At 40.4% G+C, this 11395-nt stretch overlaps 1 protein-coding gene across 2 annotated transcripts in view; it reads right to left on the bottom strand.

Moving 5' to 3' along the window:
• Positions 1-522: 522 nt before the first annotated feature.
• The window catches only part of UVRAG (UV radiation resistance associated), a 164327-nt gene continuing 153454 nt past the window's right edge, over positions 523-11395 (bottom strand). For both annotated transcript variants that reach the window (XM_048839927.2, XM_048839937.2), the window contains exon 15: positions 523-2407. In XM_048839927.2, coding sequence (XP_048695884.1) covers positions 1705-2407 — 703 coding nt within the window. In that variant the 3' untranslated portion in view covers positions 523-1704. The remainder of the gene's footprint in view (positions 2408-11395) is intronic.

Raw genomic sequence — 11395 nt, 5'->3', positions numbered from 1 at the left:
AGAATGCAAAGGAATTTTTCATGAGGTTAGAACTGAAGCCCCATCTTCTAGGGCAGATGGGGCCCAATTTCACAAGGTACTTAAGCATGTGCCCAACTTTAGGCATTTGAGCAGTCCCACTGAGTTAAATGGAATATGTTTGTGCTTGACATTAGACACGTGCTTAATACCTTGGCCTTAATTTCTGAATGCCTGTCTTTAAATGTTTCTTGCAATATCCTAAAAGTAGGTGAAATGCTGTAGAAAGGCTAGGTTGACTAATGCAGTTAGAAACAAACTTTTGAAACTTTTAATGAAAATATAAATAGGATTTCAATATACCTCATTAAGGGGTTACACAGAAAAAGCAGCTTCTAGACTGCAACTGTGTCTACTGTATCTCACACTCAATGTGTTGCTTTGTCAACCTACACATATCCACAGTTTAAATTAATGTGGGTTAACCTTATGGTGAAGTTAGAAAGTAACAGACTAGCTTATCGGTCCAAGAGAAAGGTTAAAGTGGGAAAGAAAAATCAGGCATGAGGAAGTAAATTAAACTTTTATTCTGCTATACAGATTTATATTTGAGAGCTCACAACTGAGCCCAAATTCTTGGGTATACAATATAGAAAGCAAGAGCAATGAAATCGAACTCAGACAAATACCAGGAAATCACGAACAGGCTGCAAAATCTGTTTTGCCATTAGTGAAGTTGTAAACACGTGTGCCAGTGGTAAACTACCTATCTACAATCAAACGGCATAACAGTTCCCATGTACTGACTGCACATAGTCTGGATTACTTGAGAGTGTCCATGAAATCCATCACAGCACCTTGATGTCTGAAAGCCAGACATCTCATACTACAGATGACAGGTGGAGCCTGCTCATATAATGCATCTTTTAGGCTTTTGCCTCTGGTGAAGTAGCTCTATTTTAATCCTAAACCAGTAGTGGGGCAATTTCCATTGGTTAAATTAACAGATGACTGTTGAATAGTTAAGTTATCAATGTCTCCACCCAGAAATTTTGCCTGCTGGTAGTAGCAGTGAGTGTAGGAGGGGAGGGAATTGGTGTGAGTATCATTTACGTGGGGAGAGAAACTGTGTGAATCTTGTTTAGATGCTTATAAAAGATGCATGTTTCCACCAGGCTTTAAAGAACAGAAAACCCATCAGTGCAATCTTAAAATTTTAAGGATTGCAAAACTCAACTGAATAAGACGTTGTTCAAAAGTAGCAAATTCATGGTATTTCTGTAATACTGACTACATTGCTCAAGAGAAACTGTATATTGGAGAAGGTAAAAATATAATGACTGCTGGTCTTACCATAGATATATTTTTAAATTAACTTTTTTCCCCTCAAAAGATGAAAATAAAATATAACTAAATAACGTAAGCAGACAGATTCATACAAGGGCCTGATTGGCACTAAAATCTCTTTCAAAGAAAGTATTTAGAATGGACTCTGGTACCTGAAAAACAGCTTATAAATACCAGACAAAGAAAGGACTGGAAACAGAGTCAAAGTTTACCTGGACTGTGAATATACCATGATCCTGTGTTATCACTCTCAGTTACAAAGTTAATTTTCCAACACCAAAGGAACAGCTTTAATCATTTTTCCATAATTAAAACAAAGGATTATAAGTGCAACTTCATCTTCATTTCAGATTGCGGAGATCACCGTGGTACCGTCCACTACAGAATTCCTGTTGAAGCTTACTTGTCCGAACTTTTGCGCGGCCTGCGAAAGCTGGACATGTTTTCATTCAGTGCATAGATCCTTCGGGAGAACTCCTCAAACTCCCCTAGAACTTGATCATCACATTCCACTGCCACAGCATGGTCCACCGGGATGCAGTTAAAGGCTTCTAACTGATCGCCAGTGCTGAATCCTGTTGCTTCCATCCCAATTATTTCCTCTGCCTGCTCGACAGTGCAACAAAGATCAGTGCTGAGGGGCGGATGGAACTCGCATGGCTGCTCGCTGCTTGCGCTGCCAGTGCATTCACTAGGCAGAAATGTTCCATTTATTGCACTAATACGTCCCAGGAAAGACTCCTGCTGGTCTTGGACATTATTCAGACTCCCATTTTCTGCATTTAAACTGTCACACAAATCCTCTCTTTTTTTGTTGGTTTCTTTTGAGAAGTCCAAGGAGGTATCTAAGGATGAGGCTGGAGATCCAGATTTTTTATCTGACGCTTCTACAGGGGCTGCAATGGCAACAGGCTGTGCTAATGCAGAGTTATAACTAGGAGGGGGGGTTTTGTACTGTAGTCTTTCATTTTCCGAGCTCGCTCGTTTCCGGTGTCCCTTATCTGGAGAAGGGGGCCCAGTAGATAAACTAACATCCAAGCCCCCGAAGGTAGAACTTTGTCTCTTTGGAACTGGAATTGCACTAGAAATATGATGCCGATCGCTATAAGATAAAAAATGACAAAATCATAGTCAGTGTGTGATCACAGCACAAGAGGTTATAGCCAGAAGAGCATCATTTCAGGGCTATGACAAATGAATTACTACTGAGCTCAGACAACCTATTACTTGAGGACTTCTAGAGCAAGACCAGCAAGTTTGGCCCTAGAGTGTTGGCACCCAAAATGTATCACTTAATGCTGTACACTGTAGAAGACATCCCAAGTTACAACTTCACTGACAAAACTAAAGCTCAGCTGGGGTGTATGTAGAAAACTCCCACTGTCTAAATGTCAACCAACCAAGAAACTATCATGTTACACTGATTCATATAATTACCTTAAAGTTTTCATTATCATGAAATCCTTCAATAAGCAATCACCGCAGTTGGAAGCACTATTTCGAGCAGAAGTTCCCAAAAGCATAGCCTATTGTGAGATTTCAGGAGGTATTGCACAGGATCTTGACTGTTATAAAATTAACTTGTGCTAGCAGTATAAGGGCTTGTAAACACTACAGAGAAACTATGGCCATCAGAACTCTAAGTATTGTTATTGTTAGCAAAAAGCCAGCATTAGCTCCTGACCAGCAAAGACAGAAATGAGTAGTGGTGAGCCACACTATCGATTAAAATCAGTTTACATGTTACTCTACTCCACAATAAGTTTCTGAAAAGTGATTTGTAAAATACTTCAAATGCTCCAATTATCTGTATTTATTTTTTACATTAAATGAACATTAGCAACACAGCCTTCGCAAGCAAATTTATGATAGCAATAAGCAAATATGGCAGTGGTTAATAGTGGGAACGCTGCCCATGAGGAAACTGAAGTCAGCGACTCAGTTCATATTTGTTGGCAAAAAGACATTCTTTGGTAAACTGTTTGATTACTAAAGCTCTTGGGATATAGAGAACACATTTCACCTCCAAGTAACCAATTCCAATACAGCCATTACCAATCCCCTGAACAACTCAATCCCCTAACACTGTTGGCACATGTGACCTCCAAAAATCAGTCAAGTTTGAACAATAATCCCCTTTCCATTCAATGCGCTTTGTTACTTCCATGCTTACTGTGGAGAGTACACAGCACTTTTCACTTGAACTCAAGTCGCTTTACAAAAAAAAGTAAGAATCCCAACTTGGGGAAAATGTGGCACGGAGAGAAAAATTACTTGTCCAAAGCTATAAAGAGAGTCAGTGACAGAGCTGGGAACAAAACCCATGTTTCCCAATTCCCAGGCCAGTGCCTTATCTTCCGGACCTCAGTGCTGCTTCGGGCCTCCCTTACTGCAAGCTTTTTTTGAACACACCTTTCATTAAGTTTCCATTTATAAACTTTTTACAAACAGTTAATAAATGAATAGATGTTATAAATATCTTACAGAGTAACGTGTTCTAGAGGGTTTCAGCACACCAGGGGATGGCGTTATAGATGATCATAAGCAATCCCTACTGACCTGGTGGACTCCAACCATTAGCCATTTGTTAAAACGCCAACCATTTAACAACCCTTTATATTATCGATTTGTAAATAGAACCTTCATACCAAGTGCAACCCCCTTTTTTAAAAAAAACTGATGAAGACTGCAAGCAGGCTGTATATTTTAGTCAAGTATACCAGGGGTAGTCTATTTCACCTTTTTTTGTTACTCCTTTTAGCTTTGGATTCAGTAAACCACCACCAAATACTCAGCACTAAGTATAAGATATTAGGTTCCTCAAATCCTAGTAAGTTTTCCTTTCCTTCATTTCCTCTGGGTTTGCTGAGCCTTCCCTGTGAGATGGGAGCCTTAGTCTGAGAAACAAAGGAACAGAGGGGAAGAACGGACTGCTGTGTTTTCAGGAAGTTTCACGCCGCCCATTTAAAAAATATAGTCAAATAGGTTTTATATAAAGCATTTTGCTCCGCATGAAGCTGTAACATGTTTATGGCTATGTTACATATCTTAGAGATTTACTCTGAGCCCTGAGGGTTTATGAAGACTCAAGGCCAGACCACATTTCTTAAAGCATTCCTTGGCAAACTGTTTGGAGCTGACGGAAAGGGGCATGTCATTCTGAAGTTGTTTATGTGAAGTAATATTCTCATCTAATAAATAAATAGCTATAAAAGACAGTCACATCTGACTGCTCATTCACTGTTTAACTGCAAGGGTCTGTCTGGTCATTTAAGAAATAGCAGCTAGTTTTTAGTATAAAATGAAAGCTTACGTATTGATAAATGAGAATACTGTCTTCTGCCTATTTCTAGATATACTGGATAACTACATGGTAGAAAAAATTATTTCCTTCATGCATCTAGTGAATGGTCCCTTCTTACATCCTTTTCCCAACAGATCTAGTAGCACATGCCACTTGACCTGACGGGGGTGGGGGGGGGGGGGGTTGAACTCTGAATGTTGGCTGCCCAGTGAGGGGCTGAGCAGAAGAGAGCCAATGCCCCACTTGAAGTGCAGAGCACAGGGGAATAGACTTTCCTAGTCTGATGCCACTGCCATGAGCGTTGCTGGAAGAGGCCCATCTGTCGGTTGGGAGGAAGAGGTAGACAGAGCCTGGCCTTTTCCCATCAGTCTTGGTGGTGAACGAGAGCTTCACAATTGCAGCACCATTTGCTTAGTGAAGCAGGAATTTGGGTACAGCTACACTTGTGACACTTTGTCATCTGCCTGCCCTACAGGGAGTGTATGGCATCTGTCTTCAGCAGAATCAGAAGTTGAACAGAAGAAAATGGAGGAGCCAGTCTGTACAGGGAACTCACTCAGCTGCGTGGGGAGAAGAGACATGGAAGGCAGTGATTTGTCACTAACAGTTCAAACTGCAGAAAGAAACCCACTAGTCCAGACCATCAAAAGCATTGGAGCAGGACCAAGAACATGTGCACCATTATTTACACAGCCCAAGAGTATGCCATGTGACTCAAAGCACAAACTGCACATGGCTTACAATCTCACTTCACAAAGGGGCACCCCAGGAACAATGTTCCAAAATTATTTTGTGCAGTCTGGATGAAGACAGAGTGACCACTGTTTAGAATGGGCTTTTCATGTCTTGATCTATTTGATAAGTCTGCCTTCTCCATCACTAAATATATACACAATCTATTTTAAATGGTAATGTTTAAAAAAAACTATGCCAGAGGAGGGGGGGGGGAAATCATTTATATGCAGCCCAGCACTAATCCTTTCAACCTCCAGTGCAACTCTTATTTCCCCTCCCTTCAAAAAGGTAGGCCACTCCATCAATTGATTCCAACATTAATTTATTCTGTAAAATTCAAAGATGAAATCATGCTCCTTGGGTTCTATAACAATGTCAGGGTCAATAGTCAAACAAGAATCTCTTCCTGCTAGTTGGAACCCCAGGAGAACCACATTGTCCAAAGAAGGGAAAGAAAATACTGCTTCAGACCAAAAAGAGCTAGACCAGCAATTGTGGAACTAAGCCAAAATATTCAAACAAAATAAGGCATGCCTCTTACAGCAGAAGGAAAAAACACGGCAAGATAGGGCATATATTTTAGAAAACTTGTTCGTGCTAGGACACAATGGCAGCTGCATAAACAGACATGCCACATTAACTATATTGCAGACATTTAGTGAATAAAGGGTCAAAAACAAGTTTAATAAAACCAGAGAAAGTTTTCTGGGTTTGTTCTTTTTTAAAACGATGGAACACATTTATAAGACCAGACTTTTTCACTGACACGTTATGGGTCGATGCGATAAAAGAGGTTGTTCATCGGCAAAAATAAGTAACTTCCTTTCCTTGCAAGTAGATCAAGTGTGCAGACAGAGATGTACACTAAATGATCCTAACAGTCTAATGCAGCAGCAATGCAAAATTAATTTCTAATGATTACGAAGTTACTTCTCATTTTTTTAGAATTTGAGTATGCATTGGCTGCTGTAGCTTCTCTAGGTCTACAGAAAAGTCATGTCTGGCCATATTTCTTGAACAGTAAACAGAAGAACGAATGCACTGCATCGGAACACTTTTACAATGCTCAAAATTATGGGAGGGGCCACAGTACATAAGATACAGTCCCTCCTCCTCAACAGTTTACAATTTAAGGCCCTGATCCTGCAATCAGATTAATCAAGGCAGAATCTTAAGCCACTCTGCTGAAGCCAATGGGAATCTACCCATATGAATCTGATCGTAGGAGCAGGTCTAACTTCAGATATGACAAAAATCAGAGCTGGGAAGTTGGGAGAGGGGTTACAGAGAGAATTGCTAAGTTATTTGGCATTTGCTACTGTTCACCACACTAACACACAGTTCATGTAAATAAAACAGGGCTTACATTTAGAAGAGTTTACAGATATTAAATTGCTCTAAGCAGGAAATCAACTTGATCATTCTGCCGCAGGACATTCATCCCATCTGGAGTCAGCAGAACAATGAAAAAAGGGCTAAGTGTACTGCTGTTCTAGGAACATGATGTGCATCAAGGAGGGTGGCGGGAGAATGATCAATGAACTGTATTCACAAAATGATGGTCAGACTGGAGACTGGGGGCAAACAGTATAATAAACTGCAGCCACAAGCCAGGTGTTTCAATTGTAAGCTCCTTGGGGGCAGGGCTGTGTCCCTATACTTCTGGTTCAATAATTAAAATAAAGGTACTATACTTCCCTATTCTGCACTGGATTCAGACTGGCCATAGGCTAAATGAAATATACAAATTTAGGGAACATACAGGAGCAAATAGCTAAATAAAACAAATAGGACAATTAAGGGCCAAAAATCCACAACTAGAATAATTAAAATTACAAAAAAGTGCTGGAAAAATATCATGTGAGTATTCTCACTGCAACAAGTTTAGGACAAATTCATCCCTGGTGTAATTCCACTGAAGTCAGGGATTAATTTGTCCCCCCCCCCTTTTTTTTTTTTAAATAAAGGCCCATCAGAGCCCACATACTTATATTTTCCTTTGTCTCCAGTTTTCTATTATATTACCCCAGTCACACCAATGGCTTAGCATTTTGTTTTACTTTGCAATGGTTAGAACTTATGTTTAAGAGTATTTATAGTATTCTACAATCATAACCTAAGAGAAAGCACAAGAACTTGAAGGTTGATTCTTTTCTACAACCTTAAATATGTACTGGCTTCTAGAGAGGAGTATATACAAGTTACTTCCTACAAAATCAGTACAAATGAAGTGCGAAAGTGAGGGATTGTACAGAATATGCCTTCCCTTAACTGGATGGTGTGACTTATGGTCTTCCATTCTAAGCCTTCAAATATTTCCCCATGGATGGCAAACAATATTTGACTAGATTGTGGATTTTAGACAAACAGCAGGTTACTTAGTTTTGCAACCGATTAAATAATGTACTCCGTTAGCAAGCTAAAGCTAATTGGCAGAGGATTTTTTTAAAAAGTTACTTCAGAAGATGTGAAATTCGTTTGTCTAGCAGCTATAGAGACGGACGTCTATCTACCCAATTGGTGGCAATGCAAGACTTCCCAGGCTGCCCTGCTAAGGTACAACCCTGACAAAAACTGTTTCTAAGGACAAGTTAGTTCAGCTTCCAATCCCAGTTACTTGGCTCATCTTCTGAGACTGTAAACAGATGTGGACCCCTGTCCACTAGGAATGGTCTGAGACCAGAGAAGTATATGAAATGATTTGGTAAATTGCCATCAGACTTTCAGTCATCAACTTGGACCAGACTGGAGTCAGTGACATATGGGGCAAAATGAAATGCTATTATGAAGTGGAATTTATAAATAAAAATTGGGAAAACTGACATTTACTGAGCATTATAGATAAGCATATTACATCAATGACAGAATCTGAATGTTCCAATTGTGTCTGGATTTCAAAAAGCCATATCATAATGAGGTTGTAAGCCTTACAACATACATAAAGTTACTTCACGAGCAGCCCAAAATAAAGCAGTTTCCTTTAAAGTCTGTTTAGAGTGTTCTCTCTTCACTGATTGCTAGTAATACCTTTCGACACCCTCAGAAGCACCTATTGTGCAAGAGACAGGAATTCTGCTGTGCAGCAACCTGGGAGTTCAGAGAGATTTTTTTAAAATCTACAATATTTCAAAGTATTTTTTTTCCAGTCAAGAGATGCGAATTGTGATCTGTTCACAGCTTTATTGTTCAAAAAGTTCTTTCAATCAGATTCACTTCTGATTATTTATTCTATCTATAACAGTCTCTCAAACAATAATGTATTATGGAAGACAGAATACAATTCACAGTCTCAAGTATGTATCTTTCCCTCCCTACAAAATGTTTCCTCCGAGGAACATTACTAGATCACAGCTGGTCAAAATACTAAATCCTGATTGTCTGGCCAGAAGCCAAAATCCACAGCTATGCTCTATGGTATGAGAATACTTTAAAAAAATAACTTAAACACCATTTGATTTTTTTTTGGTTGCAAACTATGACCTCATGGTAATAAGAACGCTAACTGAAGGTGTTTAAGTTGGTTTATAGCCATTTGAAATATTTGAACTCCAGGCACAGCTCTAAGCCAATATCATGTCAACTGTGCTAAAAAGCAATAATAGTTTCTCACCTTCTTAAAGATTACTGCTTAAATAATGCACAATAATGACAGGGCTGCAAAAGGTGCCAAAAGAAGGCTGCCAATATGAAGTTAAGGTGAAATTGTGTCTTTTTTGGCAGCTAAGAAATTGACAATTTTTTTTAAAACTTCATAAATTAAGCTACCAGAGTTTTCTAAGCTCAGTAACTTCAGTTTTACTTTTCTCCTTGCATCAGGCAGTATGAAAGAAAAAGCAATATTTAAGAAGAAATGGTTACCAATTGGTTCTGTAACTGCCATTCTTTGAGATGTGTTGCAGACATCCATTTCACTTCAGGTGCGTAAATGCCTGGGGCCCAGTTAGAGATTTTTCCCTCAATGGTACCTGTTGGGACGATGCAGGAGTCTTCTGCTGCATCGTGCTACTAGGTGACAATATAAAGGGCAGAGTTGCCACCACCCTTCTTCAGTTCCTTTGCACCAGACAGACTCTGATAAAGAGGCAAAGGAGAATGGGTTTTGAAATGGACATGTGCAACACACCTTGAAGAACCAGAGTTATGGAACAGATTAGTAACGGTCTTCAAGTGATTGCACATGTTCATTCCACTTCAGATGACTCAAAAACAGCTTGATCTGCTGGTGGAATTGGAGCCTACCTAAATAAAGACTGAAGGACCACAGGTCCTCCTTGGCATCATCTCTAAACTGTTGAGAGATGACATAATGTGAGGCAAAGGTATGCACTGAGGACCAAGTTTCTACTTTGCAAATGTCCAGAATGGGTACTTGGGCCAGAAAGGCTGTAGAGGCTGCATGTGCCCTCACTGAATATGCTAAGTCACTGATCGAAGGGGTTACATTGACCAAGTTGTAGTACAAACTGATATAACAGGAGATCCAGGACAAGATTCTTTGAGCAGAGACTTGACAGCACTTCAGTGTGTGGCAATTGCAAACTGTATAAAGATGACCCAAATGGTTTAGTCCTGTTCAGGTAAAATGCCAATGGTCTCCTAATACCATTCTAGAATGTGTGAAGTTCCTCATCCTTATGAGCATGAGGCTTAGTGAAGAAAGTTGGTTAATAGATAGCCTGATTAATACGGAAGACAGACACCAATTTGGAAAGGAACTTTGGATGAAGGTGTAGGTACACCTAGTCCTTGAAGAAGGCAGTATACAGAGGTTTAGACACTGGAGCTCATAATTCATCTACTCTCCTGGCTGATATAATGGTCATCAAAAAAGCTACATTCACTGAGAGGTGGAGTAATGAACAAGTGGCTAAACATTCAAAAGGAGAACCCACTAATTTTGTTAACACCAGGTTTAAGTCCCAAGTGAGGATGGGGATCCTCCACTTGGGGATACAACCGGCCCAAACCCTTTAGAAATCTGATTGTCATAGGATTGGAGAAAAGTGATCGACAGGTGAAAAGCCGAGATAAGTGCTACATGGACTTCAATGAAACAAATGGCAAGACCGGCCTGTTTCAGATATAACAAATAGTCCAACACATGATGGACTAGAGCCCAGAATAGAGAAACACCTTTTTCCTAGAACCAGACAGGGAACCTTTTCCCCTTAGATCATAGAATATCAGGGTTGGAAGGGACCTCAGGAGGTCATCTAGTCCAACCCCCTGCTCAAAGCAGGACCGATCCCCAATTTTTGCCCCAGATCCCTAAATGGCCCCCTCAAGGATTGAACTCACAACCCTGGGTTTAGTAGGCCAATGCGCAAACCACTGAGCTATCCCTCCCCCCTACAACTAAGTATATTTAGAAGGTTTTCTACTATTTAAAAGTATGTCCTGAACCACCTTTGAATAGATCTCTTCCTGAGGAATCAGCGGTGGCGTATCCAGGTTCTCAGATAGACGGCCTGCAGATTGGAGTAGAGGAGGTGACTGTGGTCCTGAGAGATCAGCTCTGGATCCAGTAGTAGTGTCAATGGAACTCTGACTGAAAGGGTCAGCAGAGTGGAAAACCAATATTGCTGAGGCCACGCTGGAACTATGAGCATAACTTGAACATGGTACTGCCTGATTTTCAACACTAGGGAGGAATGGGACTGGAGGAAATGAGTACAGGAGCTTGACTATCAGGGTAATAGGAAAGCATCCATCACAGACCCTGGGCTGTGATCTGCTCAGGAACAAATGTGAGGACACTTCTCACATAGACTTGTTCACAGCAAAAATCAACAGGGAGTCCCCCACTGCTAAAAATGAATCTGGGAACATCTGGTTAGAGCAACCATTTGTGGTGACTGGTGAAGGATTTGCTTAACTCATCTGCCAGACTGTTCTGCACACTCTGAAGGTGAGAAGCTTTGTAGTGGATTGACCTGGCGATGAAAAACAGCCTCATTACCTCCTGGCACAGCAGAGCTGACCAGGCCCCACCTTGTCTGTTCAGAGAACATGGCTGTTGTCTTGTCTGTAAGCGCAACCAAATTTCTTGCC

Source organism: Caretta caretta, chromosome 1 (genome assembly GCF_965140235.1).
Source record: "Caretta caretta isolate rCarCar2 chromosome 1, rCarCar1.hap1, whole genome shotgun sequence".
In the NCBI taxonomy this organism is placed as follows: domain Eukaryota; kingdom Metazoa; phylum Chordata; order Testudines; family Cheloniidae; genus Caretta; species Caretta caretta.
This window is presented reverse-complemented; position numbering and strand designations above follow the sequence as displayed.